The sequence below is a fragment of the Taeniopygia guttata genome, chromosome 3, assembly GCF_048771995.1.
Source record: "Taeniopygia guttata chromosome 3, bTaeGut7.mat, whole genome shotgun sequence".
NCBI lineage: Eukaryota > Metazoa > Chordata > Aves > Passeriformes > Estrildidae > Taeniopygia > Taeniopygia guttata.
This window is the reverse complement of record NC_133027.1, coordinates 108,559,951-108,573,223: the sequence shown is the minus strand read 5'-3', so window position 1 is coordinate 108,573,223 and position 13,273 is coordinate 108,559,951. Positions and strand designations below refer to the sequence as shown.

Below are 13,273 nucleotides of genomic sequence, written 5' to 3'. Positions count from 1 at the left end.
ATGAGCCACTGCCAGACACACGGACAGGCTGCCGGCATGTGCCGGGATAGGCCTGCGTGGGGACATCACGGAATTACAGAGTTGTAGGGTTTGGGGGGACCTCTGGAAACCATTTAGTCCAACCCCCTGCCACAGCAGATGGCTCAGGAAGGAGCACATCCCATGTCCCCGTGGATTCGAATGTCCCCAGAGAGGGACCCTCCACAACATCCCTGGGCAGCCTGCTCCAGTCCTCTGACACTCGGTGCAGAGACATTTTTCCTCATGTTGATGTGGAACTTCTTTTGTTTTATTTTATGGCCACTGCACCTTGTCCTGTCGCTGGGCACCATCCTTTCGGCACCCAAATTCATATGCACTAGTGAGATCCCCTCTCACCTTTCTCTTCTCTAGATTAAACAGGTGCAGCTCCCACAGCCTTTATTCATAAGAGGAACGCTCCAGTCCCTCCATACCCCTGTTGCCTGTACTAGGTACCGTCCCACAGCTCCGTGTGTCGCACTGAGGAGCCCAGAGCAGGACGCGTCAGGGATCCCCGCCCCGGGGCGGAGCAGCCCCGCCGGCCCGGCCCGGCCCCGGACGCGGCTGCGGCGGCGGAAGGGGCGGAGCGGCCGCGGGCCCGGCGCGATGTTCCTGACGGCGGCGGCCCGTGAGTGCCGCGGGGGCGGCTGTGGGGCGGGCGGCGCGACCTTCCCGGCCCTTCCCCTCCCCTCCCTCCTCTCCCTTCCCCTTCCTCCCTCTCCTCCCTTCCCTCCCTTTCTCCCTCCCTTCCCTCCCTCCCTTCTCTCCCTCCCTCCCTTCCCTCCCTCCCTCCCTTCCCTCCCTCCCTCCCTTCCCTCCCTCCCTCCCTCCCTCCCTCCCTTCCCTCCCTCCCTCCCTTCCCTCCCTCCCTCCCTTCCCTCCCTCCCCTTCCCTCCCTCCCCTTCCCTTCCTCCCCTTCCCTTCCTCCCCTTCCCTTCCTCCCCTTCCCTTCCCCTCCGTCCCTTCCCTCCACTCCCTTCCCTTCCCTTCCCCCTTCCCTTCCCTTCCCCCTTCCCTTCCCTTCCCTTCCCTTCCCTTCCCTTCCCTTCCCTTCCCTTCCCTTCCCTTCCCTTCCCTTCCCTTCCCTTCCCTTCCCTTCCCTCCCTTCCCTCCCCTCCCTTCCCTTCCCCCTTCCCTTCCCTTCCCTTCCCTTCCCTTCCCTTCCCTTCCCTTCCCTTCCCTTCCCTTCCCTTCCCTTCCCTTCCCTTCCCTTCCCTTCCCTTCCCTTCCCTTCCCTTCCCTTCCCTTCCCTTCCCTTCCCTTCCCTTTCTCCCTTCCCTTCCTCTCTCCCCGGAGGAAGCGCAGTGCGACCTAAACAAGACTTGCACAGACACAATATCACAATATAGACGGGCTTTTTTTCTTTCTTTCTTTTTTTTTTCTTTTTTTTTTCTTTTTTTTTCTTTTTTTCTTGATTTTAGTAGGGGTTTGAATTTGTACTGCAGATTTGCGATTGCTTTAAGTTTAGTGAGCGGACAGAAAGATAATTCGGCCTGTTTGGTGCTGTGCTGTGGGTTAGATCAGCGAAGCCCAAAGCAGCCCGGGGAGGTCGGGCTGGGCTGAGAAGGGCTCCCTGCTCCGCACCTGTGGCTGTGCACAGCCTTGTGCTGGCACCGCAGCAGGAACCGGAGCTGGAGTGCGTGGAAACAAGTCCGGGAGACTCGGACTGCAGTTTCCACCAGTGGCTGTGAGAGCTGGACCTGCTCCTCACACCTGTCTTAACTTCACGTTCACCCAGCGAATTCATACTCGGCACTGAAGATGAAAATTACTGACAACATCTGCAGCAAGTGCAGCCTGTCGTGCTGAGCACTGCATTTGCACAGACACTATAAAGGTGACATGATGGCAGAAAGAGCAGGGAACTAACAGCACGTGGAAGAATGGGTGGTGCTTTATCGTGACAATAAATCTCTTCGCACTATCTGGTGCTTTAGCAAAGTCAGGCATGGAACACACTTAATCTTTGTATGTTGCATATAAAGGAAACAAGATAAAATGGTAACTCTGTCTTCTGTTTTTCTCCTCTTCATGCTGGAAAAAAAAAAAATCAAACCCCAGTGGCCAAGAGCAAATCTAAGTAAGTGATGGTTTTCCTCACCAGTTTTTGATTACTGTTATGTTGTATTTTTACAAAGTATTTTTTAATATACCCGAGATAATTTCAGTCCTTGAGTCTAGCTGCCCCCTCTCAGCCATTCTGTATGTGTGTCTTCTCACAGGTAAGTACAGAACGGTGTGAAACTCTCCCATGGGTTCTGAACTTGCAGCAAAGGCAGGTTTTGTCCTATGGGCTGCCACATTGAGCTCAGCAGTAATCTCCAAAGCGCCCTGTGCGAGGGGAGCACACCTCTGTGCTCTGTGATTAGAGAGGTTGTAAATCCAAGTATTTTTCCTGTTATTCACCTGTCATATCTTTTCAGCTGAGGACAGTAAACTAAGGTACATCGTGTGTGTTTGTTGTCTGTGGTGTGGACTTTAGGCAGGTGAAGCTTTCCTATAGCCAGGGTGCAGAACACTTCCTAGGCTGAGCATACTCTTGAGTTGGTATGTGAGGAGTGGCTGGGGTGCACTCAGTGCTCTGGGCATCTTAGTTTGCTCTGTAGTCCAGCTCAGCAGAGATGTTAGTGGGCTCTGGAAGAAAACTAGTCACAGTCCTCTGACCTGTGTTAAGGATTGGAAAGGAATATGTACTTTGAGCACACCAGTGCTCTTACAATGTGGGCGCAAGGAACAAAATTATGTAGAGAAACTGACTTGGATCCGGAATGCTCTGTAAAAAAATGAGCTAGACAAATCCAAGAGGCTAAACTGGTACATTCATATGAACACATTCCTATCTTCCCATTCCCAGAAGCTGCATTCTGTGTGAGTGTATTATACTTGATACCACACAGGCCTGGGATCTATAGCCTTTGGTACATTTTCTGTATTTTGTGTTCTTTAAGAATCTGCCCCCAACAGAGCCAGTACCAACCACTTGCCACATTTGAGCAGATTCTTCTGTTACAGAATTTCTGCACATTGTCAGGCTTTTAAATTAAGAAAGCACTTCCCAAGTATGTGCCTGACAGAGAGCAGTTTGACATCTCATTGTTCTACTGTTATCTGTTCATAAAAACAAACACAGCAAACCAGGAGGTTTCTGCAAGGTGAAAAAGTAGCTTTTTAAAATGGTGTTACTAATGTTAATGTGGGGATTTCTACCACACACTCCCTTTTATTTTTTATCCCGATGTTTCTTTCTGTTTATTTACAGTCCCATATGCACTCCAGGAATATGTTCTTATATTATTTATCCTTCTCAACTCCCTTTGGGTCTCCTATGCTCCAACAGCTTTCTAGTGTTTTGTGCCTCTGCTCCTTGTTACATTCCTTCACAGGGGAGTGATTTTTCTGAGCAAAAGTATTGTTTGGAATGGGTTTGGCATCAAATGTGTGGTGCACAAGAATTTCAAGGCCTGGCCACACTGATGCCGCTAATTCCCCCAGAAAGGGGAAACTGCACAGAGGCTTTGAGGAAGTGGGTGAGATATAGGGAAAGGAGGCTTTGTGGTTACTGAAGCTTCACAGCACACCTGCAGTAGTGTACAGGAGAGGACAACAACCAAGGATAATCTTAAGAATATGCTCAGTCAGTTGTCTGCAGGAATCCAGTGTCTTTCTCTTTATTTTGAACTCAATGGTAAATTAGATTGCAAAGCTGAAAAGGAAGAGCTTAAGGAAGTACACTGATCAGAACTGTACAAGTGAGGAAGAACGGGTTAATTTTGACAGACCATTTTGTGTTAGAAACAGGAAAATACAGGAAAATGGAAAGTGAACTGAGATGTATTCATGTCTTCATTGAAATGGAAGAGAAAGATGTAATTTACAGACTGGTCAAAGGGTTTCACATTTCTTTTGAAAATTCAGAAGATGCCCTCTGACTAGGAAGTTGCTAGATCTTGGCATACTTCCAGACTGGGGGTGTGGAGCAGCTTCCTCACTCTCCTGCTCCTGGGACACCGCAGTTGCTGCCAGCCTGCCCCACAAACCGAGAGCCTTCCAGTGGGGAAGGGGGTTCCCGTGGCTGGGTTAATATCAAGCTTTGTATCTCTAGCAGGGTGGATGGTGCCAGGGGGTTCTGCTTCTCCTTTCGCATGTCTCTTGTGCCAGCCTATCTGCTTAGCTTCCTCTCTGCATGAGGAAGTGATAGTCTGTGATACAGTGTTATCTACAACCTGAACATCTTTAACTACCATCATCCTTCCTCTCTTGCCCTTAGCATTTAAGTGACTCAACTGTATGCTGATTTTCCTAACTTCTTTTTTTCTCCTGTTTTTATTCCTCTCACCTCACTCTTTTTTGGAGGAGCCACTTCTCTCTAGGCTTGTATCCTGTTGAGGAATTATTTACTTAAACTTGATCCTGGAGCTTATGGTTTAGTGTTAAAAGTTAAGCATACATAGTTTTCATACTCCCATCCCTGAAGTCGAAGTGTCTTATGTGATTGTGCTGAAAGCTTGTGCATTGGTCCATGCCCTGGCAGATGTGGTGGGCCCTCAGTGAGTGCCTGTGCACTGACACAGAGACATCCCTTGTGACTTTAGGTACATTCTGGTGAGGATGAAGAGTGCTGCAGAAACAGGCTACTGCTTCAACATCAGGAGACTCCGACTGCAGGAAAAACTGGTCCTGCTGAGATACGATCCCATTGGTAAGAGCTTGGGGAAGAAGTCAGCATGCTTTGTGTGAGCTTCTCCCGCTCTGTGGGAGAAAAGATTTGAATGCAACAGGATTTTTCCCATCTAAGCAGAATATGTCATAACATGTTTCATACTCAAATGACTGTATGCTTGCTGTTCTTCATGGCATTCCAGTGGGAAGTAAATGTTACCCTCATTTTACAGATTGTGGCAGTGAAACAAAGTAATGACTTGCCTGACACATCAGAGACTTTGATGACAGCCATGCCACATGTCACTGGCGAAGTCAAGTGACACAGGAGTTCTTTCATTCTGTTTCTTTGTGTGGTTTGCTAGACTGTGCTACCTCCAACAAGCAGGCACAAAGTATGCATCAACACAAGTGTTCTGTTAAGCTGCTATGGGAGCTCTAGACCAGAAATTTTAACCACTTCTTACAAAATGGACTTTTTCTTCTAAAGAAACTTGCACAGATTCTTCCTATTCCACAAATGATATCACTCTCCAGATGGCAGTTGGTGGATTCTTTTATGTTCCCCTGGTCCTTGCAGATTTTCTCAGTTTAAGAATCTGATTTGCTGGACAGGTTATAGCACCTGCCACACTGTCTTTTGCTCACCCAGCTTTTTTTCAATGTGACTAATGGTTCAAATTTCTATTTCTAGCATTAAAAAGCTGAATTTAATATTAAAAAGCTTAATGTGGGTAAACTTAGAATTTAAACAAACCATATTAGAAATAACATGGTGTAGCTAATGCAAAAAAGGCTCATTTAAAGTTGTAAGATATAAGAAATTTATTTAGCAGCTCTAAGTAGATAATGCAGGGCCAGAAGTTACGTGATTCAGGCTTATTTTTTCTTAAAATGTTCTTGTTAGATGACTACCTTTTCATTCTCAGAAGTAACAGTACAGGAGCTTTGAGAGGCAAGAGAAACCACCAGAGAAGCAATATGTAGTTTTCAAAGATGACAGAGGTTGTGGGTTTCCTTTTGAATTCCACACAGAAGGGGAATCAGAGATCTCTGGGATTATATTCTTGAGTAAGAAAAATAAATTATTGCATTGAAACATTGTGCAAAGTGATCCTCCAGAAGCTTTGCAACTTGTAGGGAAGTGAAGAAAGAGAAGAACTCAGAACATGTAGTAGGTTGCTGAAGAAAGCTTTGATCTTTGTAGCCTGTAGTAGAACACAAGTGAGAAATTGATGTGAGAAAGTGTTGCATGTGTGAAGGGAAGTAAATTTGAGTCTAGATAACAACTCACATCAGGAATATGTTTGGAAGCATTTTCACTTGGCATGTGTTTTCACCTTATGTTTTCTACTTCTCAGAAACCTGGGATGTCCACAGAATGAAGCTTTTTAGTGAAGTAGTGGCAGGATTGCCCAAGTTTCACTACCTCCCAACTGCAGCAACAGAATCTGTACTATCTACAGTATTTCTTAAAACGAAACTTTTTTGTGGAAGAAGAGATTTTGTTGTGTGGATCTCTCTTGCGTAGCTTTCAAAGGAATTCATATAATGAAACTAACCAAACTGTTGATTTTCAGATGGCATTGCGAAGCTTTGCTTTGCTTTATTTTGCAATTTTTGTTTTTTATTTATGTATTGACTGTGCTTAACCTGCCCTGCAGGTTTTTTTTGCAAACACCTGCATCAGGTCATGGCCAGTTTGTGGCTTGCTGAGAGATCCACAGGACAATTGGTTAACTTCTCAGTCAGTCTGTGAGGCCAACTGGATCCAACTCATCATTTGTAGTTGTTTCGGCTCTGGAGTTGAAGAGTAGAAGAAAGCAAGAAAGAACCTATTTTTGTCCCTACATTGAACAGCTGTGACTCAGAATAGTCACACAGAGCAGCTGTTGAGTGTTTTCAGTCACTTGCATTCTGACACTTATTCTCACAGAGGTAAAGTGGACATCTTAGGAACTAAAAATTACATGTGGTAAAGTGAAAGCACCATGAAACTCCTTCAGGAGTTGGTTAACAACAGTGCTGTGCCAGTCAGTTGCTCCACACTCATTTAAGCAGTGAAGGCAGCCAGGAGAAAAGGAACGTGGGCTGGTTGAATTGAATTTTAACACTTCAGGCTGCTTAACGGATTCTTTTTTCTCTTTTTTTTTTTTACCCCTGTAGCAAAACAACGTGTCCTCTTCACAGAGAAGAGAAAAATCCGTTCTGTGTGAACAATGGCTGGTCTTGATTTATACATGAGAAGAGGATGGTCTAGGGGCAGGATGGGGTGAACACTGATTCAGAAATCCAGCAACATGGGCTGAAGAGAGAGGAAATGAACTGGGATCACCGTCTCCTGTGATTTGAAGGCCATTGTGAATAAAACAATGTAGAGAGAGAAAATTCTTAATGTCTGGACATAGATCATCACAGTAACATTTATTTATCTTTTGAGTTATTTTTACAGTGCTCAATTAAAAAAAATGAAATAGCAAATCCCATTGTCTGTGTTTTCTATTGTGAAAGAGGCTGTAATCTTCAAAGGAACTATTGTTTTATAAAGCAGTAAAAATTAACATTTTCCACAGCAGGAATTCAATGGCAGGATTGCAAGTTTTTCTAACCTACCAACCACAGATGCGACAGTAGTGACCACGAGCTGGTGTCATTACTTGGAGGGGTAATGTTGCACCAGCTCCTTCTGAGGAAAGAAGGAGTGGGAACCTAAATGAGTATTTGGATAAGCTATTAACATGACTAAAGGCCTGTATTATTTTCAGCCAGGTTAGTAGGATTGAATTTTCATTCCTGGGTTTTTGTCAAACATGAAGAAAACAGACAAGGTAGTTCTCTGATGTTCTTGTAGGCTTTTTTTCCTTATTTAGCTTGCCTGTGTTCAGAGCAATGTGGCTAGAAACCATTTTCAAAGTCGACCTCAGTAGCAGTCCTGTCCTGTTTGCAGCTGGAGGGACCTTCCTGAGTGTGGGGAAGCACAGAGGGCAGTGCCACAGCTGAGGCACAGGCTGGCCCAGGCTCGATATGCGGGGCTTTGTTGTGAGCCAAACACCGGCCCTGGTGTTTGAGCACTGAAGTTGTAGTCTCAAAGCTAATGCTCTGCTTCATGTGCTGCCATTTCACATCAGCAGTTCTGATAAAATCAAGTACAAATACTGTCAGGAGCCCAATACCCTCCAGGTGTTTTGCTGTAAACTTCATGTAGTTCAGTAGAGCGCACTGTGTGGGACGGCCACAGGGCTGTGTGGGGCCAGAGAGACCTGCCGAGCTGTGTTGGAAAGACCCACCACCCGCACCCCATCTTGCTGCTGTAGAACAGGAACACACAAGATTCCTGAAATAAGAAGCAAAGAGACTCTGCTGCTTTCCAGTCAGCAGAGGAGAACCTCAGTGCAGTCAGAAGAATAATGCTGTCTGGTATGAGATAAAATCAGTACAGCAAGCTAGACAATCAATTAGAAAAGGTCCTGAGGCAAGTCCTTCCTGTAAGGATATGAAGATTGTGTCCCCGGTGCCTGGACGCTCACTGATGCGACGCAGTTAGACTTCCTGATCATTTCCTCCATGGATAACGTGGGATAGTAGGCCAGGTAGAATGCCAGTGCTCCCACAAAACTGTCTCCAGCGCCCTAGAATAAAATAACAAACAAGCTTAAGTGTATTTGCACAGGGAAACAATTCAGATGCCTTTACCGGAAAGACACAAGTTGTAGCACTGATTGCAGGGGTCAGGAAATTGTTCAGGAGTTGAGTTCAATACACTTTTCTATGCCCAGGAAATTTTGCAAAGTTAAACTAATACCACAATACTATCCTTGTGCCCAGCTGCTGAATCAAGGCTCACACTATAATATGGCTTAAAACTTAAAGCAAAGCAATCGTGCCACAGTTCAGCAAGATCCTGTTATAAACATTGCTTTGAAACTTCCTGTTGCTGGAGTGTCTGATTTTGATTTCTCAACCTGGATGTTTCATTAAAGCTATTTTCCTCTTATTTAACTTCCGTTTTTTATAAAGGTCAGTGGTAGAAGGGGCAGAGAAAAGGGGGGAGGGGGGAGGGGGGAATAAGCCATGTGGCTTGTGGTGTCTGTAAATTCCTAGCTGCAGAAGGGTATGTTTTGACACTTCCAGAACTTAGCTGTTGTTTATTAAAAAGGTCCCACTGTCATTAAAAACTAACATTGTGTCTATCACATAAATCACTCTTATTCCTGGAGCAAGGTTTGCCACCTGCACTGAGTTTGAGCACGGAGGATGAGGACAGTGACATTCACCAGGAGCTCTGGCAGCCATGGCCCTCTTTCCCCATCGTTCCCAAGCCATGCCCTGCGTGCCCCGTGGGAGCCCTGGGGAGGCATGGAGTACATCTGTCCCACATGGGCACCAGCCACAGCCCAGCTTGCTCTGACCCTTCTGCCCAGTTGTGCTCTGGTCAGCAGGGAGTGGCAGCTGTTTGCCTCCCAAGAGCTTCTCAACAATAACTGTTCTTTAGCTGGTCAGTGCTGTGACGTGGCCCCAGCAACTGGCAAAATTTAACGTGATTGATGGTCGTGTTTCACTTGATTTACTCATTTCAGTCCACAGTGTTCTTTCTCTCTCCTCCTCTAAAACTGTCTTGATTTCTAAGGCTAGACTGATACCAGTTCTTGTTGGTACCATAAAACTGATCCTAAGGTCCCTTTTCTTTAATCATACTTTTATACCAGTGAAGGCATTAAACCAGACACACTGGTATTATCTTATTTCATTCCAGATCCAGCACATGGACTACTTCCCCTGAGGGATTTTGCCTTTGTAGCTGTAATAAATAGGCCCAAAAGTCATGTGACAAGAGCAAAGGGTCTGCAAAAACTGTCAAAACAGCTCAGCAAAATTTCTAATGGAAGTTATGACTAGGAAGTAATATTCCAATGTTGAATACTAGTGTTTCTCAGTCTTATACTTTTACTTGCCCTGAGATTAGCTGCATATAATATCATTCTGGCAAAACAATGCCACTTCCGCAGAAATTTGTTTCTAATGTTGCAAGCAGCTGCCAGGGCAGAGCAGTGTGGGCACTGCAAGGGACCTTAAGAGGGGTGAGCACAGGACAGGGGCCCTACCCCAGGCCTGGCCTCTCCTTGCCCAGCCCTGCCACCGTGGCTGTTTGCACTGGTGTTCCCAGCCAGAAAACTCCCAGCTTAACTCTTGCTTGGCCTGGAGTTTGAATGCTGTCTTCTCCGAGGATACAATGGAGAGCATGGCCTGGAAAATGATAAGTTAATAAGCAAAGCAGTATCCCTGCTTGCAGCTGTAGCAGCACCTGTTTCAACAGCTCTGTATTCCTGAACATACCAGGGGCAGGTGAAGGTTTTTATCAATTTCTGTTGGGCCTTTGTCTCCCTTCTGGTTTCCTGAGTGTTCCCACAATGGCAGGTGGAGCAGGAGCAGGTGGCTGCTAGTTAAGCATTGCCAGTGTCTTTTGTCTGATGATAATACAAAAATCTTTACCCCAACTCAGAGGTTGTAATCTAATCACTGCATGATTAATTATTAAAGCTATTTTGATGCTGTTGTTACAGACTGGAGTAGGATTTCAGCATGCAGATCTGTTCTGCTGTAGCTGTAGCAGGAAGAACATTTTTTACAGTGATCACTGGGAAATAGAAGTAGCCAAATATTTTAATGAGTAATACTCAGAATATCTTGTGTCAATTGGCATAAACTGTTACCTGGCAGCAGCATGGAGCAGAATACTGACTTTCTGGTTTTTTTTCTTTAATAATTGCTGCACTGTTGGCTACAGGAACAAAAAAAGACTAACCACGTGTCACTCAGGTCTGTGTGCCAGTGAGATGGAGTGTAAGTTCTCCCTGCAATGTTACTGTGGCTCTCTGCTCATGGGTGATGCTCTGAGACTGTGAGATGGCTGGGGATCTCCCTTTTAGCGTGGCTGAATAATGATAAATGGCTCTGAAAGCAGAAAAGGGAGAGAACAGCAGACTCCCATCCAGAATAGAAAAAGCCCCCCTAGCTTTTTTTTTTTTTTTTTTTTTTTTTTTTACAAGGGGAAAGACTACAGGGTGATTGGAGAATATACAGAATGATTTGATGCCAGTAAACTTTTTCTGAAATCCTCACTTCCCATGCATAGGCTGAAGCAGTCAGTATCTGCAAAGCCCAGTTATCACAGACCCAAAGGGTATCATAAATTCAGTTGGTGGTAAGTGAATGTTTTGTGAGGGAGGTGTTTTCAATAGAGGAGCTGCTGCACTGAGAACAGCATCATGCATCAGGCTGATTATGTAGATACCCTGCTCAGCCTTGCCTCTGGTCTGTGCAGACGTGACTGGTCAAACATGACTAAAAGAGCAATAGCACAACTGGTTCAACTGCAAGGGTAACTGCAGTAAGAACTATTTTTGGCTTACAGAAACAAGCCTTCCTTCTTTGGTATTGTAGATTAAACTACATTGGGTTTGGTAGATTCAGAAAAGGTTTGCACAGAGCACTAGAAGGAACAGGCTCAGAGTAAAATCATGATTACACAAACACTGGAATAGCAAATTGTAGATTTGCATTTAACTGTTTCAAAACTGCTCTAAGAAAAATAATTCTAACCTACTTCCCAAAAATAAATTAATTTGAAAATGACCAGTAAGGCCCACTGACAAACTATAAATACAGAGAATGTAATATTTCACATTCTTCAGCATTTGTCTTCCGGGTATTCTAATGCACTGCAGACATTGAGATAATCCTCATATCCTTGAGTGCCTGGAGACAATTCATTCCATAATTATGAAAGTAGAATGTATTTAACCTTTCTGTAAAGCAGGAGATGCTAGTTTGTTTGAAATAAAATAAAGAGCTGTATTTTTAAATTGCCCGATATGCTGTGGCTCATTCTTAAATACAAATGTCATGGTTTTGACTAATTTTTATGGTTTTGAAGCAGTTTTGAAAACCTATTTATATTCTGTGCCACTAGTCTGTAAAGTCCTTGTTTTCCTGTGTGTCTGGAAAAGGGCATTTTTGTTTCTTACAATCCAGCACTGATTGAGATTCTGTGCCTCTAGAGAAGAGAAAACCCATGAAAACACTTCTATTTATACCTTAGCTTTTGTTAGTCCTGATTTGTCAGAAGCTGGTTCACAACTTTAGTATAACTATTTTTATATGAAGCTGCCCTGAGCAGCTTTTTAAAGAAAGTGCTTTGTAAGTGGAAACTATATTGTTCAACAGCCTTTCCAGCATGTAAAGCCTTTTCCAAGCCATCATGCACAGACTATTAGGATGCATTTCACTTATACAATAAGATTACTTGCTCACTAAAAAAAATTGGAGGCCGAGAGGCCAAAAGCTGCAGTTCACAGAGAGGCAGCAGTTGCACTGCCTTGTTCCAGGGCAATCTTTTGCTCAGCCTTTGCCCTCTCAGCCTGTCCTCCTGGGCAAGAGCAACAGCAGCTATGGAAGAACATGACAGGGTTCTGGGTCCTGAAACTTGATGTTGTTAGTGAATCTCAGAAAACTTTTCTCGGGTGATTTTTAAGAAGTTACAGTTCTTGTGCAGTCTGGCTATTAACATGGTTTCATTTCATTAAATACATTTTAAGAGCATGTTACCAAAGCCCAGAGAAATGCCTGAAAAGGATGTTGTACAGCAGTACAAGAGAAATGTTTTGCCTGTAATGATGAATTCTTCATGTAGTGAATAAATCAAAACATCAATCCAAAAACTGTCCAAAACTGCCTCGTGATATAGAACCAATAACATTGTTTACAATGATGCTTACAGCCTCCAAGGAGCATTCACAAAAGTGCACAAATAAACAAAGCCTGAGGATTATGCTGATTTAGTTCAGCCTACATCCATGGCAATGCAGAGATGTCCAACTCTGTCAAAGGAACTGGGCATTGGAGAATTCCTGCTGTATTTATAGCGCTCCACAACTGTGTGATGCTGGATTATGCTAAGGATGTTATCACTCTGTCACATCTGCTCAACATTCCTTGCTGTACCTCTGCCTACTCTGTACCCAAACTGCAAATTAGCCCTATGTAACACAAAAATAGCTGTCAGCAAAGGCACTCACTATCCATTGCTCACAAGTGGGAAAAGCCTATGTCTCCCTACAAGAATCCCTGGGCTGTGCCTCGATGAAAGGTTACCAGTGGAACTGGAGAAACATTTACAGTCTTTGAATATATTTAGACAGTCTTGTGCCATTTGGGTCTGTGTCTCATCTATGGGATAATTTCAGCTGAAATGCTCAGGGAATGAAATATCCTTTGATGACAATGTGTGATGGGGTGGCCCTGGATGGATATCAGGTGCCCACCAAAGCTACTCTGCCACAGTTCTGCTGCTCTGTTCAGTTGAACAAGGGATAGAAAATAAAACAAAAGGCTTGTGGATTGGAATAAGGGCAGGCAGCAATCAACATCACAGGCAAAACAGACCTGACTTAGGGAAATTAACTTATTACCAATCAGAATGGAGTAGAATAATGAAAAATAAAAGCAAATCTTTAAACACCTCCCCCCATCTTCTATTCTTCCCAAGTTTAATTTCACTTCCATTTTCTCTACCTCCTCCTCACACAGCAGTGCA

The 13,273-nt window shown here is 44.4% G+C and overlaps 2 protein-coding genes across 2 annotated transcripts in view; one reads left to right on the top strand and one right to left on the bottom strand.

Moving 5' to 3' along the window:
* The first annotated feature begins 598 nt into the window (after window positions 1–598).
* MRPL33 (mitochondrial ribosomal protein L33) lies at window positions 599–7,161 on the top strand. The gene is given in 4 exon segments (NM_001198795.2): window positions 599–649; window positions 2,083–2,101; window positions 4,614–4,720; window positions 6,847–7,161. Coding segments are annotated over 4 exon segments (198 nt in total). The 5' UTR covers window positions 599–627; the 3' UTR covers window positions 6,897–7,161.
* The window catches only part of RBKS (ribokinase), a 72,468-nt gene continuing 66,280 nt past the window's right edge, over window positions 7,086–13,273 (bottom strand). The window contains exon 8 of the mRNA XM_012572211.5: window positions 7,086–8,309. Coding sequence (XP_012427665.5) covers window positions 8,136–8,309 — 174 coding nt within the window. The 3' untranslated portion in view covers window positions 7,086–8,135. The remainder of the gene's footprint in view (window positions 8,310–13,273) is intronic.